The sequence below is a fragment of the Agelaius phoeniceus genome, chromosome 10, assembly GCF_051311805.1.
Source record: "Agelaius phoeniceus isolate bAgePho1 chromosome 10, bAgePho1.hap1, whole genome shotgun sequence".
NCBI lineage: Eukaryota > Metazoa > Chordata > Aves > Passeriformes > Icteridae > Agelaius > Agelaius phoeniceus.
Genome location: NC_135274.1, coordinates 10,026,137 through 10,045,842, shown reverse-complemented (window position 1 = coordinate 10,045,842; position 19,706 = coordinate 10,026,137). Strand labels below are relative to the sequence as shown.

At 46.7% G+C, this 19,706-nt stretch overlaps 1 protein-coding gene across 1 annotated transcript in view; it reads right to left on the bottom strand.

The window, feature by feature from the left end:
- Positions 1–19,386, bottom strand: part of SGPP2 (sphingosine-1-phosphate phosphatase 2) — a 35,722-nt gene extending 16,336 nt beyond the window's left edge. The window contains exons 1-2 of the mRNA XM_054639635.2: positions 19,125–19,386; positions 5,069–5,227 (exon numbers count right to left, since the gene is read on the bottom strand). Of these exons, the coding sequence (XP_054495610.2) occupies positions 5,069–5,227; positions 19,125–19,334 (369 nt within the window). The 5' untranslated portion in view covers positions 19,335–19,386. The remainder of the gene's footprint in view (positions 1–5,068; positions 5,228–19,124) is intronic.
- Positions 19,387–19,706: the final 320 nt, after the last annotated feature.

The window sequence follows — 19,706 nt, the reverse complement described above, 5'->3', positions numbered from 1 at the left end:
GGCAGCTGGCTCTCCTAGAGCCCCACACACCTTGGGAGAGGGCAGCTGGCTCTCCTAGAGCTCCAGCACCTTGGGAGAGGGCAGCTGGCTCTCCTAGAGCTCCACACACCTTGGGAGAGGGCAGCTGGCTCTCCTAGAGCTCCAGCACCTTGGGAGAGGGCAGCTGGCTCTCCTAGAGCCCCACACACCTTGGGAGAAGGCAGCTGGCTCTCCTAGAGCCCCACACACCTTGGGAGAGGGCAGCTGGCTCTCCTAGAGCTCCACACACCTTGGGAGAGGGCAGCTGGCTCTCCTAGAGCCCCAGCACCTGCCATTTCCAGTGTGGGTATTGCTTCCCAGAAAATACATCAACCTTGTGCTGGCTGCACAGGAACTTTGCACGTTTCCAAGGGTTTGGCCAGGGTCCATGGGACACTCAAGGTCACATTCAGCTGGTGGGATGCTCAAACCCTTGGGCTGTCCCAGCCACCATGGGAACAGCAAATCCAACAGGCAGGTCTCCAGCCCCCCAAGGAGCACAGCATTCACAGCACAGGGCAGCAGGAGGCAGGGGGACAGGGAAGACACAGCATGGGCAGCTTCCAAAAAAGTTATATATATCTATATATATAAAAGGAAAGAGGACTTTGTCTCAATTCAGGCTTCAGAAACACAAAACCAGAACCAGATCAGTAGAACCTCAAGCCTCCAGAAGCACAACCAGTCAACACTTAACACATTCACTCGGTCTTTAAAAGAAACCTTTAGACAAAATCTATAAGGTAGTTGACTATCTCATAATGGGCTTAGAGAAGGCAATTTAGGTCCAGGCTCCTGGCAGCAGGGAAAAGTACTGTCACATTGATCTGGTTTGTCATCTAACATCTAAAACTGTAAATTGTTACACCTAGAAGTTCTATTGAAATACAAAAGGTTTCCAGTTGAAACTTCACCTTAAATGATTCAGAGCTTGTCTCAGTTATGAAAGCCTTATTGGCACTTTTTCTTCAAGGGTGGAGTACAGCTGCCAGCTCTTGCAAAATTCCCTTTCAATCAACACTTTATCAACTTGCACACACCATTTATTTTTGTATGCTGACATGTAGTTACTCATGTGCCTGAATACAATTTTACATGTTCTTGTGCAGTGCAATATTTGGAGCTTGGCTTTCAAGTGACTGTGTTTGTCAGCAGCTCCAGGCTTGTTTCAGTCAAGTGTTGCAAAGGCACTAAAACTAACAAACATAAGAATTGTTAAACCCAAAGTTTGCTTCCAAGGGTGTTTTCAATCACTGCCCAGCAATATCAGTGGCATCACAATTGCAGGTGAGCTCCTGCTGGTTAGGAAACTCCTGCTTACCCTGAGAGGGAGTTCGGGGCTGATCATTGCTGAGTAACTAAGTGCTGACACTTTCAGCTTTAGAAAACTGTTCCTCTGAAAAGCAGAGGAAAAGCTAAACTCCTATGGATTCAGGTCCAGGGCCTTCTCAGATTGCTGCAGATGTCCCCACCCAGTGCTGCTCAGGGAGCCCCGAGGGGCACGCACAGCCTGGCATCACCAGACACCCAAACTCTGCCTCCCTTCAGAGGTGCCACCTACCCCTGAGTCAGCACTTATCACTGTCACATGCCAAAGGCTCCCACACCTGCCCCAACAAAGTCCTTGCTGGCCAGCTCATATTTACATTGCATAAATTAAAGTTTTATAGGCTATAAAGAGGTGTGGCCTGAGGAAAAAACACAGAAAAGGAGATTTCCAGGCATGCTGAATAGCAAACTGAAACAGTAAGTATTTTTTCCAGGTCTCTGCCCTTGAAATTCCACACCAAAATAAAGATTTCAAACTTGAAGCAGTACAAAAAGTAAAAAACAAACAAACAGAAATAAAGTGAGCTTTCACCTCTTGAGCTGAGATGTGCAGTAAATTTAAAGTACGTTTGGGGACTGTGTGAAGCTGTTTCTCATATCTGCACTTCCTGGCTAAAATTGCAAGAGTCACAGGCATCAAAGCCTTGCCTGTGCAGTTTCAAGAGTGTTTATTCAAATTGCTGGAGAAGAGAAGCAAAGACACCAGGGGACCTTCATTACTGACTCAGCACCTTTCTCAGAGGTTTCATGCAGTTATTTCCTCCATCTGTTCACAAAGGTAAAGCTAAAGCCTGCATATGTACCCTGAATCCTGAGAGGCAAGGCCCATGGAAGCACAACATGCTGCTTTAGGCTGCCAAAGCATCTGGATGCAAAACCAGTCAGCATTTCCCACAGCCATCCACCTGAACAGGAAAGCACAAGCAGCTGGCTCTGGGGACCCAGGGCTGGAGAAGACATTCCAGGGTTCCAAGTCCACTCCTCTGCTGCTGCTGAAATAAACTTTATAATTTTTCTCTCTGCCCTTCACCCTTCTAGAGCTATTTCACAACCTTTGGCTTCAACTGAAATTATTCATGACTGCCTTATGCATGTTTCTTCTTGTGACTGTAGTTTTATTTTAAGAAGCTCCTTCCTTCCCATGGTTTTTGCAGCCAGCCCCATTCTCTCTCCAACTTCATTTTGCTAGGGATTTATCTAAGCTTTCAGTCTCTGCTCAGAAAATAGTGTGTTCTTTAATCATCCCTGGCCCTGCTCCAATTTGAAATTATCTTTCTCAAAAGGGGGTGACTGGCTCTGCATAAACTATTACAGATAAGATGGCAGGAAGTCTTTGTAAACACCATTAATGCTGCTTTAATTTTTAAGGGAAGAAACTCCCATGATTCATCCTGACCAACATTGTCATTTCCCACTTGCAGCAGAAACTCACAGGTTTAAGTGGGAAACAGCACAAAAAGTACCACCCTCAGCACCCTCATTCTCCAGAGCCACTTCTCCTGGCCAGTGGTGTCACCCTCCATGTCACCATCATCCCTGCCAAACATGTTCCCAGCATATCCATGTGCTTTGTCCCAGGTTCTTGAAAAAGTCATTGCTGGTCCACTCTCTCTCCCTGAGGAGCTTCACTAACAACCTCTCCTCATCCTGAGCACCCCTTTAAAGGGGAACTGCTCCTGCCTTTCCCTTGGGGCTCTCCTTTGATACCAGCCCCTTTCCCCAGATGGACAAGAGCCTTCTGCAGGACATGCCTGGGTCCTGCAGTTATCCCTTCATGCTCTTCCCAGCCCTCCACTCACAGCTCTTGTCTGACACTATCAGGCTGCCTGGGTTTTTACTGTCATCTAACACAGTTCTTAGCCACACATCATCATCATGCATTCAGAAGCATTTCTTCAAAAGTCCATCACCAAAAACTTCCAATTCAGTTAAAAGCCCAGCTCTGTGCCACTGACACCTTGGTGTTTCCCTTGCAGCTGAGACAAACGTCACATCCATGACCAAGGCATCTGAGGCCAGGCTGGACAGGGCTTGGAGCAGCCTGGTCTGGTGGAAGGTGCCACTGCCCACAGCAGGAGGGATGGAAACAGGTGATTTTTAAGGTGCCTTCCAAGCCAAGCCATTGTATGATTTTATGACTGTTAGACCAGCAGCAGCAGCACTGTGAGTGCCACTCCCTGCTCACCTGCAGAGACCCTCCCAGCTGAACATGCCACAGCATTAACACATGGCCTGCAAGGACATTTTTAGCCATTTCACTGTTACATACAATTCATGTTTTAAAAATACAGATTGTTGCAAGATGCATTTAAAACAGTTTCCCCTTTTCAGTATAAAGTGCAGCTCCACAACTCAGTAAGTGAAAAATAATAATAATTATCATAATATCAGATGCTTGAATATTCTAATAAAGTCAGACTAGATCTGGCTAATACTCAGATGAACTCCTTTCAAGGAAAAACAAAGCAAATCTACAGAAATGCATGTAAAGAGCTCCAAAGGCTCATTTTTTGAGCAATATGCAAATCCAGAAGGCAGTGAATACCAATTTTCATCTTCTGTGGCACGTTTCCAGAAGCTGTAGGTGTACTCCTGGCCAAAACCCAGCTCTAGTTATACTGTGTCCACCTACTTCTAAATTTCATCTGCAAGTTATTTTTCATGTTCTCTTTATAAAATGTACTGACTAAAGTTATTGGCACAAAGCAACTGATGTATTCTGTCCAAGACCAGGTGTATTTGAAGTGTATGACTCAATTCAAGTTTTTTTTTATTATTTCTTATCATATTATTTGGTCAAAAGACAAAATATTATTAACCAGAATTGACTGCATCACGGAGAAGCTTTACTGTAAATAGATAAACTTGGATATCATATTTAAGTTTTTACCAAGATTCAGTTTCTTAAATCCGTGTAGATTGATAGTAAAACCTCCAGGCTCTGGCACCTAGCAGAGGTGCTCCCTACCTCCTTTCTCTGTTCTAAAATGGTTTTATTTGGGCAGCAATATCTGATCAATACCAAGATGAGCAATGGCAGTGACAAAACAGCTAGTCCTGGCCTGAAGTGCCTGGTTATGTCCTGTTTTTTCAGTGCTACAATGGAAATGCATTATTCTGGATACCCCAAACCCATGCTGAAGCAATGCTGAAGTCAGTTAAATTGTGAATGCTCTCTATTAATAAAAATCAATGCTTTCAAGTCTTAGCCTTCAACAGACCATCTGATCTTTCCCCCCTCAAGTGACTGCAGAAACACCCTGCTTATTCCACTGCAGCCTGCACATCTCTTTACTATCAGGTTTATAGTAACTTCAACCAAGCCAGAACCATATGAAATTACACAGAAAAAATGAGAATAAGAGAAAGATTTCCTAAAGTGATGAAAAGCAATCCTTGAAATACTATGATGCACTGGGAAGTGTTTTCCCAACTATTCTGTGCAACCTATATCAAAAGCAGCTCAGTCAGTGATTGTGCTGAAAAAAAAGTCAGCCCAAGATGTGGCAGAGATGAAGAAACCCTGAGTCAGATGATGCCTCTCGCCTCCTCTCTCAGTATTGCAATGGTTTTTCCTCCTAAACATGAGCTGCACATGAATAGTGTTGGTGCTTCTTTGGTTTGAAGGGATTTTGTTCATTTGAAGGGTTGTTCTTGTTCTTAAATATTAAATTGCTATGGATACAGAATTAAAGTTGAAATTAATCATAGAAATACTTACAGACCAAACAATTATCATTCTTCTAGACACAGAGTGATCTATATTCCAGTAGGTAAATGGAAGGAAAGTGATATAAAAAATCTCTTCACCCAAAGCAGCTGAAAACTTGAACAAGTAGTAGTAGAAGTAGTTCTTCACAATATACTTCTGTGTGCAACCCTGGAAATGAGAGAATGTTATTGTTTTAGTGAAGTAGAAAAACATAACAAACATTTGAAATATTATAACTGCTACAGTTTCCAGTCCTTAAACCAAACAGTTTGTTATAAGAAGTGCCAAGAAATGAAGTTCAGCTTTTGTACTAGAATGAAGACTGTAGAGATAGCACAGCTACATTTCCTGCAGAGCAGAAATCCATTCAGACTAACTAAGGCAGCAGTCACGTGGACAAAGACTTTCAAGAGAAGGGATCAGCCTTTCCTCCAGGGTAATCAGGTGTATTTCATAAAAGGTACTGACATGCTAAGTTTGAAATTTCTACATCAGTAGACAAAGTCACCGCTGCTTTCACTGGAAATGCATTTTGAGGTGAAAAACTTAAAATGCAATTACCGAACTACTTCATTTAAAAATTGCCTCATTATAGTCCCTGAAATTTGCTGCCAGGTGCTGCTGACAACAGCCCTCAACACTGATTTTTCCCAGGTGCCTCCAGCCCTGTGCAGGATCTCACAGGATCACCCCACGCTGAGGTGCCACAGCTGGGAGATTCAGCTCCTGCCTGGGACTGGGCTCAGCAAGCACAGCTGCAGAGCAGGGCCAGGGCAACAAAGGGCTCTGAGTGGGCAGAGAGAAGAGCTGCACCTGTCACCAGCAGATTTTCACTCCAACATTTTAAGTAACAATCACAAGGTTGTCTTTTCCAGCATTACCAGTAGATACATTGCAAACAGCAACACTTTAGCGCTTCATTTATTCACTTTACTCTGCATGAAATTTCATTTGGTGTCTGGATTTGGTAGCTAGATTATTTCATTAGATGTACCCCACCTAACATGTTTCTCTCTTCCAAAAGGTGACACCCAGCCTCCAGAGCTGGGAAGCCACACAACATTGCATACACACACACGCATACATTGCTTAGGCCATGACTTTGGCCACTCGTTGAATGTGTCCAGAAAAGGTTTGCTGCTGCTGCTGCTGCCATTTGGGACTAGGACACCACAAAGAAGCCTCACACTCTTAGCAGGAGCAACAGGCAAGTGAATCACATTTTGTAGGTACACCTGTCACTTCAGGAAATAAGGAGATAGACAGATAGATAGACAAATAGGAGTTTTTGATTCAGGAGAGGAGCTAAGGAGCCAATCTAGTCTCACTCCATCCTCCCCAAAACATTATAAATATGCACGTTGGCTGTGTAAATACAAGACAAAAGAACTTCCTAAAGATGGGAACTGAGAAGGCACCATGAAGGTCTCAGCACAGACACACTAAGTTAAGAGAGCTTTGACTCACCAAATAGGAAAACTTATGCTTGGAGCTGGCTGTGTAACTAGTTTACTAAAGAGAAACTCTCACCCTATATGCAAGTGAGAAAACATAAAAATTGTCTAAGGAGTCTGGACATGCACTTGTGACTCACTGCAAAAGCCATTAGAAGCTCCAGTCTCTCCATCTGCTTTTAATGCAGAGATGAGGCAAACTGCATGGAGATGACAAAAGCAAGATGGAAAGAACTTGCATCCATTCAAGTACCATAAAAACCCCACAACTTAAATTGATTTTTGCACCAATGAACAGAAAAGATGAGTCAACATTTTTGGAAGTGCCAGGATCAGAGGAGTGTTCCCCCATCTCTCAGTCACAGAGGCCACAGATGAGTTACTGGCATCACTTCAGGGTAACAGCCCTATGCTGTGTCTGGCTGTGTGACAGAGCAATCAGTCTAAGTGTCTCAAGTCTCATCTGCCACTTAGAAAACACCCCCAGTGCAATCAGCAGCTCTAATGCTTCTGTCTGAGATCCTGGAACTGAATTTGGTGACACTTAACCTGGCCCCACAGAAAGCCCTCTGCTGGCACCACTAACTCCTCACTAAAGCATTAATCTCCAAGGTATTGGGAATTATGTGTGCTTTAGCTCTGAGAGGATCAGACACATCCCTAAGGTAATGCTTTTATACTTGCAACCTCATGGGATGAAGGATAAAGCCTTCTAATTCCAGTAACTGTTTTGTGGGGGGAAGTATATTTATCAGGTTCTAAAAGAAATGTGGAGCTAAAAAAATATTTCCAGGTCCAAGTCATTCCACATGATTCCATTCCAATTCTTAAAACCTTTCTTTTCTTTTCCTTCCATTCCTTTTCTATCAGAAATCACACACACATTTGGTTGGATTTTTAGCACTTCTTTTTTCTTTTAACTCCAGACCAGCAGTTGTGACAGCCAATGTGTGGCAGGGGACAAACAGAGCCTGCCACAGCCACATGTCAGGCACTCAGAGTGCCACAGAATTGCTCCACTTGGTGCTTGGCAGTGCATGGTAATAAAGAGATGTTTGCATTTGTTGTGATCCCAAAGCACTGTAGGTACAGTGAGCCTCCTCCATGCACCTTCAGACTGCAGTTAGCTCACATTTACCATCTACACACACTGTTTCTGCAGAAAGCAGAGTGCAGTGCTTTGTGGAGTGCCTTCCCAGTGCAGAAAAATCCATTATTTGTGTTAACATCTCCTAACATTCCCAGAAATTTATTCAATCTCTAATTTTCAGTAACTCCTATCCTTAGACTTGGTTTTTCTTAATGTACTGCAGTGACCTGATGCCTTCCACAGTGCCTGAAGCCCTTTCAGCAAATCATTCTTCCATCCATCTCCATTGCTACTCAGTCTGGATCAGAGAGGTCTTAATGGGCAGCAATTAAAGCTGTAGATAAAGTCGGAATTTTTAGAGCATTTCCAAAGCAAGATGTAATAAGCCTCAACATTCACAGCCACAGAAACAGGTAATTTCACAAAAATGGCCCTTCTCACCAACTGCAGAATGTCTGTTTTGGAAAACCTCAAGTGCTCAGGCTACAGGAAACTCTCATGGATGTATGAGTCTCATAAATAAACTACCCAGCTATTGGCACAGAAATGGCTCTTGCAGGTCATCCCACATTTGCATTCTCAGCACAGGGGTGGGTACCCACAGCAGGAGCTGCCACAGCACCCTGGAGCAGGGGAGCATCCCCAAACATTCCCCCAGGGCCAGCAGAGCAGGGCAAACCAACACCCTGGTGGCTCTGAGGATACAGTAGCACACAATGACACAGCATAGGAGGAATCCATCCTTTTAGAAATCATGTATAGATGTAGTGCATAGCCTTCAAAGCTGAAGCAAAAGAACAGCAGCTGAGCCACTAACATAATAAATGTAAAAATGTATTTTTGCACATTCCCAAAAATGTATTTTTTGGGAAAAAAAAAGTAACTGTGCAAAGATAGTATTCCTTGCAATTCCTCTGGGAGATTTCTTGTCAGAGAGCAAAACAGGCCCCAGCTTTTCCTGCCCTGTCTCTAGAGACAAGCTGTGCAGCATCAGACTTCTAAGGCTCAGAGTGTGACCCAGAGATCCCATTAACCAACACTCTGTTCTCAGCTCTCAATTACTGTGGATCTTTCAGAAGATGTACATGTTTAATTGAAGTTCTTGAAGTCCCTTACTCCCCTTCCAACCGAATTGCCTTGCAAAAGATTAGGAGTTTCCCTCCCAAAGTCCCTAATTAACACATTACATACTTTTCACTTTAAGGTTTTTTAATGCACTAAGAAAAAGGGTTCTAAATTTAGAGAGGCCACCAAAATTCAAGCACAAAAGAAAAAAAACCCAAAAATTCCAGTCTAGATGCTGCTGTACACAAAGACAATGTAAATCAGACAAATCAGCTCCACAGGGCTGTACTGTTTAGAGTAAAACCAGTGGGAAAAGCCTTCTGTACTGGAATATTCTGCATAAGCAGACAGTTTTACATCACTTTATGCACTTTATGTTTATTAACTGTAGCAAGTTAAAAAAGGAACCTATCAAGTCACAACAACAACAAAAAATTAGATAGTGGTAATTAGATTTTGGAAAATAAGAAAAAGCAAAACCCATGATTATCAAAAGCTTCAGCTCTTCCATCCAACAGCACAGCTGCAGTCAAACACATTGAGTTTTCTGAAGATCCAACAAGCAGCCAGAGGCAGCACCAACCCTGCAACCCATTGCTCCAGGAGGAAGGAAGGGGTGGCCAGGGACAGGGCTGTGCCCCAGTGGAGATCCTGGTGTGGCCATGAGCCCCTGGCTGGGTGCACAGCACCCATGGTAGGGTGAGGGAGCCAGCAAAGGAGCAGCAGAGTCATGGGAGGAACTGCAGGGATGTCAGGAGACACCAGGGGCAGGACAACAGCACACAGAGCCCACAAAGGACACACAGGGAGCCCCAAGGCATCTAAAATACACCTAACCAAACTCATACATATGTGCAGCTTCCCACTCTGTTTAAATGCTTTAAAACAAGGAATTAATTTTTTAGTCATGAAGCAGCCAGTTTTCAATAGCTGTCCAGGATTACAGGGTGGTGTTGTTGGAGGGACACCTAGAGCCAACCAAAACCTCAGAAATGCGGGGATGAAGACAAACAGAAATCACAAGAAAATCCTCCTTAAATGTCACAAAATCTTGTCCAGCTCTGCAGTTGCAGCAGGTCCTTGTTGAGCAGCACATAGAGGACACATCCAGCTCGCAGCTGTTGTGCAAGCAAAGGCAGCAGCAGCAGGCACTCCTGGCCTAATGAGCAGGGATGTGGCCTGCAACCATCAGCTGATGCAGAAGCAAGACAACCATTGCATGAGACATAACAATGCTCAACCTTCCAGCCAGAGAGTCACAACACTTTCAGTGGTCTCAGCTAAAGAACCAGTGGGCAGCCTAAAAATCAGGCAGAATGCTGGGAGCATTTCAGCAATTTCTTAACTCATTCCAAAAGGCATTAGATAAAATCCTCAGCAAGGTACAATAGCAGAGCAGTGCTGCACAGCCAGCAGCACCAGGGAGGGCTGGAAGCAGTCAGGCTGAAAGGGGCTGTGGTTTGCCAGACCAAAGGCTGGGACCACCCAAACAGTCACTGGGAAAGGTACATGAAAGTCTCTCACCAACACTGCCCCCCTGGGCACAATGCCCATCCCATCACCACACATCAGTGTGTTCATCCAAAGTCTCCCTTCAGCCTGTAAAGGATGGCCAGCTGAGACAGATGCACACATCTGCACATCAAGCAGCACACTGAAGCTGGAATGGGTCCAGAACACAGTTAAGACACTTCAGTTTATGTGTGAAGATTGATTTTTTTAATCTTCATATTGTTTTCCTTCCACTCTGATTAGTAGTTGGGAGATGAGTGAATTACAGGTTTTATTTTTGTATCTTGCTCTAGAAGTAACATGATTAGCCTCCTTCCTTGGGAACACGTGTAGAAGTAACAGAACCTGCCAAGTCATTTAAATATAAAGTAGAATAACATAAGACTAGTGTTGACAGAGCATTTGTTCAGGCAATTAATAGGAAGGATCAAGGAAGGAGAAATTGATTATGTTGTCTTCCTTAAAGAAAGCTGTCCTAAAGAAACCAAAGTCTCTTTCAGATAGAAAGGGGAGTGGCTGCTCAGGAGGCTGAGATTGCCTGTGGAGGACCATGCCTGCAGTCACTGGGAAGGACAGCCTCACATTTCCTGACAGACAGCCTAAACCAAGGCTGGTCCAGCTTGTCCACCAAGGATGGATGGCTTACACTCCCCCCACTCTGGTGGAAGTTTGTCTAACCTGTCCTTACTGAACCAGAGCTGGAAACTCCACTGCTTGCTCCAGGCCATGTCCAAGGGCTTTGCTCTCCTGCCATCTAGCCTGAAACTCTTGCTGAAATTGAAACCTATGGCTATTTTCTTATCTAATGCAGACAAGGAACAAATTGCTTCCTTCCTGTGAAGGCTGGCACAGGAGAAGATTGTTACAAGCATTCAAAAATGACATAATTCCTTCACTCCCTAAACACCTGATAATTCTTACAGGGGGTACTGAGCATTTTGCAGACACAGCACCTAACATGCCTGTCTTGAATTACAGAGCCCAAAGATCAGATGTGACACTTCAGCAATGCTGAAGGAACAGTCCTGCACAATGTCATTCATTTTGCAGGCAGTCACCATTTTCAGAGGTTTATCACCAATGAACCATATCAAACCTGTGATTTCAAACAACTTTTTTTCCTCCATGAAATGTCTACCACATCTATTGTTCTATTCTACAGCTGAGTCTACACCTGCTTCTTCAATAAGTATCTGCACCTGTTGAACAGAAGTCAATTTTCAACCATACCTTCAGCTTGACAAGACTATTTGACTTCTGTTCTCATCCTCCAGCCTATCTGCACCTTCTTCTAAGTTCACCTCACAGGCATTATGCCTCTCACAGCCACATGTCCATCTGGTGATTTCCACATGGCTCTGAAACCTGTTCTGAAGAGACTCTCATCACTTTCCATCAAAAGGTGTCCATTGTGACATTCCAACTCACAGGCCATTTAACTTCTTATGTTCCTTTCTTAGCAGAGGCCTGGAGAGTTGACATCCATGAATCACAGAATCATAGTTTGGGTTGGAAGGGGACCTTTAAAGATCATCTAGCCAAACCTCAAACCTAGCATCTCATATACTTGGGAGCTTTTGCTTGTTGCTATTGAGAAAGCAAGGCTGTCTGACCTCCCTCCACACAGTGGTGTCCTGGTATCAGAATTATGTTTCACCCCTTTTCTTGCAGTATAATTTTGAGGCATTCCAATAGTTCTACCTTCCACCATAATCTTCAGACTTTTGAGCACACACCTGAAGGCACCTTTCCAGCATGGAGGGTAACAGCTCTGCATTTATTTCCTTGCCCACTCTTTATGGAAAGCTGTTCCTCTCATGGTCATTCCAGTTGCTGGAGTAACTTCCCAGGAGCCCAGCTCTGACACTTTTGTTACAAATCACTGATGTGTGTCTGCAGCACTTTTCTGCCAAGAAAGCTGCACAACAGCAGCACAAATAGGGCTGCACTTCTCCTCCTGGATCAGCTCACCTCCTTCATCCCCTGAGCTCTGTTCTGCCAGGCAGAGGCTGGGCTCTTTCAGCTGCCCTGACAGATGTGGTAGGTGCACTTCAGCATCCTCCCACATTCCAACTGGCCAATTTGTGCAAGGTGGAAACAACAGGGCAACTGAGGCAGGCAGGGGAAGGACAGAAGGAAAAAGTTTCCTTCTTCCCTGTTTTACAGTGGAAGAACAGGTTTATTTAATTGCATTTTAATTTATGAGAATTAGACTGCAATTTTATGGGGTGCAACACAGAGCTTACACCTGGAAATGTCTGAGGAAGGTGTTTTAAGGATTAGGTAGCATCAGTGTCTGTGGACAGAGGGAGGAAAAGGCAAGTTAAGAAACAGAGGAGGCAAATTTTAGGCAGTTCAGAAAGGTGGAGATTCCAGCTTCAAAACAAATATCAGATTCCTCTGAAACTTACTGTACTTCATATTTCCAAAGGTACAGTGTTACTAAAACTGGTTTTGGGTAGAAGGATGTGCCACAACACAGCAGTTTTCCAGCAGCACAGCTTTAGATGGTCACCCTGCCCACACACCCACCCATCTCCCTCAAGCACCACCTCCTCTTAGTTTTGACTTTCTGCCAAAACCAAATGAATCAGAGTGTTACTAGGGCCTGCTGGATACCCAAGGTGCTCTGCAGAGAGACTGAGGAGGAGGAGGAGGAATGGGAAGCCTGTCACTCACTTTTGCCCCAGCACACCAGGTGTGAAGATCCTCAAGAGAAGCTTCACTTAACCTAACCTAATCCAACCCAAGAGAACTTGCAGGAGTGGCCAATGACCATGGAGAACCAGGACTTCACTGTTAGATTTCTTTGCAGAGCAAAAAGCCTGTTCTCACATTCAGATTTTTTTTAGAAATTAACTTCAGCCTGGAATAGACACCTTAGATTAATCACTTTTTTCTACACAGCAGCATCATGATTACAGTCAGCTAATTTTGCTCAAAGATTAGTTCCATGGCAGAGGTCTGTTCTGAGAGGCACAGAGCAGCAAGGCTTCTGGAACATAAACAGAGTAACACCATACCATTTTCAGCCAGCTAAACTATTTGTTTCAATCTCTTACAATCAAGCACCAGCACAGGGTGAAGTGACACTTTTGCCAGCAGATGGTTCCAAGATTGGAGTCAAAGAGCAGTTTCCTAAGGTAGTGCTGAGTGTTTGGATTAAATGCCATGCCATGTATGCAGGTACCTTGTCCCTGAGCTCCCAAAAGAGCCCTGTAAGGAGGAAGGGATGTGTTCAGTTGCAGCTGTGGAGAGGCACATGGGAGGAGAGCTCAGCAGCCAGCCTGCCCCTGGGAGGAGAGCTGCAGACCAGGTGTTCTTCATTCACTGCTGCCTCACTGTCAGCTGCACCTAGTGCAGGCCATGCTGATGTCAGCTCTCTTTCTGATGGAGCAACACACAAGGAGACCAAGCTGATGTTGCCAAGTGCTGCTTCAAGGCCTGGATCTCCTACCCCAGTGAAGGAGGGCAGCCCCCTGGCACTCCCCCAGCCAGCAGAGCTTGGCACCAGCTGGTGGCACTTTTGGGCAGGTGCTTGCAAGCTTTAACACTTCAGTCAGTCCCAGTTCAAAACTCACCCTGGCACCTCACACCTGCAGGTGGCATGAGTGTCACTGCCCTTCCATAGGGACTCCCTTCTCCTCCCTAGACCTTTCTTTCAGTCTTTTGCTTGCTCTGCCCTTTGTTTCATGGCACAGACCCTGGTGGGAGGGCTGTACATTTGTCAGGGAACAGGTTCCTCACTGTTAATGCCTCTGGGCCCTTTCCACTGCAAACACCCAGGCTTTGCTCCTGTGGCACAACTGAGGTGTCTGACACTGACTCCTCCTGTAAAATAAAGCACCCCAACAGTCTCACTTGGCAAAGAAAATGGCAATGGGGAACACTAAAGGCACTACACCTCGTAAAGTGGTTGACTTAAGTAAGCAGCCACAATTCCATGCAGTGGAGCAAGCTGCAAAAGGGATAAAAATGACCTGACCAGGGCTGATAGTGACCATTTCCTGTGTGCCAGAACCCACAGGCTCAGAGAACCCTATTAACAGTGGTTTACAACTGCCAGCTGTCTTCAAAAGGAAGGAATAAACATGGTTTTTTATTTTTATATCTAGTAATAAATATTCCAAAATTTAGTAATAAAGTAATAAATCAGCAATTTAGGTCCATATTAAAGCGTTCACACTCCTCTACATCTAGACCAATAGCAGTTTACCTTGGGAAAGTAAGTTACAGGTGCTCACCAAACCAGACTGATATGAATGCCTTTAAAGCAAGAAAGTGAACAGACATTTTAAATAAAAAAAATCATGGTTTAGACAACACTACCTGTACCCTCTAGACCTCAGATTTACTTGCTATAGCAGTCATTAGTCATCTTCCACTGCCCAGATGATCCATACACATTCTCTGCAGAGCATAAAAATGAGATAAATTGAAAGAACTGGCTGTCCAAAGGGATTTTCCAGAACACATTTTCTCTGGCTTCTTGTTTGTTAAATGCACTCCTGTTCTCCAGAGACCCAAACGAGAAAAACAACAGCAGATTAACTTTTATTATTCTGGTTGATATCTGAAGTAATGGCCCAAGACAGTCAGCAGAATTATAAAGCAGTGAGTGGCTCACCTCCAAGCACTGGAATTAATCCTGGGATCCTGACAGCTCCTCATTAAGAGGTCCAGTGACCTCCAAAAAGATGACTCAGGCTGTGAGCCATGAAGCACATCATCATCATCATCAGTGTAAGGAGCTGGGCTGCCAGCACAGCCCCTCGTGTGCCCTGCACCAGCACCCACTCTCTCAGCATCACACAGGAATCAGCAAATCTTCACAAACTCCTGTGAGCTCCAGGGGACTCTGCAGCAGGATCCTGAAGCTGAGATGGTAACAAACAGCACAGAGCTGTCTTTGCAGCCTATTCTCCAGAGGGGATGCAAGGCTGCTCCCTGAGGAGAGGCAAACCCAGTGCTAACAGATTCTCCCAGGGCTGCCCACACTACCTGAATCTTGGATGTGATTCTGCTGTCATCTTCCAAAGGACCCTCACTCAGGGCTGGCCAAAACCCTCCATGAAACCATCTCATTCATGATGAATGAACACCATCCCTCACTGGCTGCTAGAGCCTCAAACCAAGACCTGGACACCTGCAGGATGGGCGAGCTCCCACCTTCTCCAGGAAGGGGAGATGTGACCACAGAGAGCCAGAGCGATGCTGGGGAATGTGAGCCTTGTGCTCAGCCCATTGAAACCAGAAACTGTAGCTCATGTTTCCCCAGCTGCAGCTCCAAACTGAGGAGCTTCCAAAAGTTCAGCTGTATTCTCTAGGGGCACAAAGTGTTAGCACTAGAGCCTGTTCTCCTAGCAGTGCTCGTGGGCTTTTTTCACAAGGGTTTGCCTCTCCTGCTGAACCTGCCTCAGCTACCACCAACTTACTGCTGCATGGAAGGGGAAACAACATGAAACAAAGTAAGCCTGCAAAACCATTTAAAAAGAAAAAGCAATACTCTGAGGCTGATACAAAAATCTATTGCAAGGGACCACCACAGAAGAGAGACCTTGACTCAGGCTCTAGAGCAAACATGCTTCAAATTACCAACCATCCCATCACAGCAAAAACAGTGTTTTCATCTATATCTTGCAAGTAATTTACCACATTTTTGGGGACTGTAATACATCTGACATGGAGGTGCAGTTTGTACCCACCTTCTCTGTTTCTGTTACCACCACCTGGCTGTTATCCTGGTTATTATCCTCCTCACCTACAGCACGAGCAGGAACCATACAATCACTAAACAGCATCAGGCAGTTTGTAAGCATGGTGCCAGCTCAGAGCAGTTCTGACAGTTAAGGAATAACTACAGTGTAAACATGAACTGTACTCTCTCCAAGGCAGGAAGACAGATCTTGAGATGATAAAGCATCTGGGAGAGGAAGAGTGGAGAAAGACAAACAAATCTCTACAAAGAACTTCGAATAGAAGGCTGTTGTTTTCTTTCCTACCCTTTCATTAAGGCTATCAGTTCCAGGAGCAAAAGTCCACCAGGAGATTAGAGATAAGCAAAGCTCCACTTTAAAAATATACATGGCCTTTATTTGACCACTCACAGAACACCAGCTTCAGGTAGTATATTTGTGTTTTTAAGAGCACAGCTTGAGGATTTCCTACAAAGCGTAAGGAAAAGATACCCTACAGCTGTTCCAGAAATACATTTCTGGTGAAAAACTAATAATAGAAAGCAGTACATAAAAGAAATTAGTATTAACCATAGGATAATTACAAGGAATTGCTCTCTTGTCTTCTGTAGTAATAAACCCAGACAGGTTCTCCACTAAAAGCCCATAGATTCAATATCTAGTCCAAGCCAGGACATAAACCCAGTTAGTGTGTTGGACTAGCACCATTCTGTATCACCCACAAACACCAGAGTGGGCAGTTGAGGTATTCAAAAGTCAACCAGGGAACATCAAGCACGCAGGCTAGGTGAGTGATTCAATATTTAAGAACTGCATGCAGCCACAGCTGTCACATCTAAGCACTTCATTCCCTGTCTAATCTCATGGCAACTCCTGTGGGGCAGGCAGGACTGATTTACAAAGATTCAGGAACACAGCCACTCATGCTGCTGCTGGCCATTGTAATCAGGCATTGTGGCTTTTTTTTTTTTTTAAACACACACTTCATGCCCAGGTTATACATAAACACAGACGGTCATGAATCGCGAGCAACACTCCTGGCACAAACGTTTGCAATAATTAAATCCTCCTCCTTCCAGAGGAAGAGCTGCTCTGTCCTTTTACCTCTTTGAGACATCCTCTCTCCTCTCATTGCAGTATGGCATCTTCCCTACCAGGTGTGTCCATCCCCTCCCAAAGTGCCACCAGCCCTCAGCTGCCTCTCCCCAGTCTCTCCACCCTGGCACACGTCCAGCCCAGGTCAGATGCAGGGGCCTGAGAGCTGGCACTGAAGAACGGGGGGATGTCCTGGAGACTTGGAGCTGTGGCAGTCCTATCATCCAGCAAGCCATTCACACCTTCTTCACTGCATGAAAAATGCTCTGGTTTTACAGGTATAACCTAGTGGTTGTCCAAGAACTTACACAGGAGAACCTGAGAATCTTTAAGACAGTTGTGACAGTAAAGACAAAGCAGTGTGAAAGTTACAACCCTATAGAAATCAACTGTCCTGATGACAAGGACTTTGAAACTCCCAAGTTTCGGGAAGACATGGATGAGCACAGAGCCACACAAGGCTCCAGGAGGGAGATGCAGGAGCAGCACTTTAGCACCTTTCTGCAAACACCTGCAGCTAGTAGCCAGAAAATGACACTATCCATAGAGAATTCATGGCCAAGGAATTTGCTATTTAAATGAGATTCCTAAACCTGTTTACTTGCAGATACATCAGGGTAACCTCAGGTCATTTAGCAACAAAGCAGGGGGTCTGAGCCTTAGCCTAAGGGAGACCCAAATTCACTTTTCACATTTCTTATCAAGTTGCAAAAGATGCTCCTGGTAAAAATGGACTTTCCATTTCCAGTTTAGATAAAAAGGAACAGAGAGGGCATGTCTTTATAATTCTAGCACTTCACTGAAACACTGTTCAATCTATTACTCCTATCTCCATTTTGGGGGTGTTTGAACACAACTTTCATGTTTCAGGGTGTCATAATTATGTGGAATCAAATCCTTCTGCTTCTATCTCCAAGTTTCATGGAGTCTCAAGCAGAACACATTCACCCTTCACATAAAGGTAATTGTGCCTTGCTTCATGAAACCCAAAACAATTGCTTAAGGTGAACAGCTGCATTCATGGAGCATTAACTTGGACAGGATTGAGTATCAACACTGCTACATGAACTATGTCACTGTTCAAAAGAAAGCAGTGACAATAAATCTTTTAGTGAATTACCTGCATAGTTTACCCAAAATAGAGCTTACTGTAGTTCAGAAGTGAACACACTGAACTACATCTAATTGAGAAAGAGTCAAGCAGCAGCTAAAGAAGAATTTTAGATGCTTGAAATGGGAATCTGAGCACTGGATGGGGAACAGGGAAGAGTAAAATAGCATGGAAGGGAAGGAGTGGTAGAGTTACGACATTCATGGCTGGTCCATGTTTATGTTGCAGGTAGCATTTGAAAGCCCATTATCACGCCTGCTTTCCAAAAGGCACCACAAAACGATCTGCTAATGAATTCGAGTCATTACAGTAAGACAAAAAGCAGGTCGTCCGACCTGTACACACGGCTTGCATCATACCTTTCCCTGTTCCTTCTGATACACGGGGGAATTACTGACTGTGCCGGGAAACGCCGCGACCTGCCTGGCCAGCGGGAAGCGCTGCGCGGCTCCATGGGCAGCTCGGCTGCGCCAGCAGGGCTGAGCCGCTCGGAGCGGGCAGGGGCCGGGGCCGGGCACAGCCGCACACCGTGGGCAGCGGGCAGGGACCCGGCACAGCCACACACCGTGGGCAGCGGGCAGGGACCCGGCACAGCCGCTCGGAGCGGGCAGCGGGCAGGGACCGGGGCCGGGCACAGCCGCACGCCGTGGGCAGCGGGCAGGGACCGGGCAGAGCGCAGCACCACGGCAGGTGCGCCCCGCTCGGAGACAGAACAGAGCTGCTCCTTCCCTGCCGCATCCCGGGGCGACACCGCGGTGCCTCCCAGGTCCTTCCGCAGGCAACTTCCGCTCGCACCGAGTGCCCCATCCCGGGGACTCAGCGATGGGGGAGAGCCGAGAGCCCACGGACGCCTCCCCGGCGGGGCCGGGATGCAGCCGTGCTGCGGCAGCGCACAGCGCTCCCCGCTCGCAGCCCCAACCCTTTTTCCCTCCTCCCATCCCGCGAGCGGCGGGATGCGGGGGGACCCTCCCGGGGCATCCCTGCGCGCTCGGTGCCGGGGGCGGCTCTGCTGAGTCACGGCCGGGCCCCCCCCCGCACTCACCTGCGGGCCGCAGCCGCTCCGCACCCCGCCGGGGGCAGCGCGGGCCGGGCGGCGCAGCGCGCCCGCTCCATTGCAGGCGCCGCCGTCCCGGGGCCCCTCCGCGGGCTCGCCGCTGCCGCCGCCCTCCTCGCCGGCGGGGAAGAGCCCGCAGGAGCGCTGGAAGCGCGCCACGGGCTGGGAGCTGCGCAGGGTGCCCAGCAGGCGGGCCATGCTGCCGCCAGCTCCGCGCTGCGCGGCCCCAGCGCGCCCCGCCGGCCGCGGGGCCGCGGGCAGGTGCGCCCGCCCCGCCCCGGCCCGCCCCTCCCGCACAGGTGCCATGTCCCGCCCCGCCCATCCCGCACAGGTGCCGTGTCCCGCCCCGCCCCTCCCGCACAGGTGCCATGTCCCGCCCCGCCCATCCCGCACAGGTGCCGTGTCCCGCCCCGCCCCTCCCGCACAGGTGCCATGTCCCGCCCCGCCCCTCCCGCACAGGTGCCGTGCCCCGCCCCGCCCATCCCGCACAGGTGCCATGTCCCGCCCCGCCCCTCCCGCACAGGTGCCATGTCCCGCCCCATCCCGCACAGGTGCCATGTCCCGCCCCGC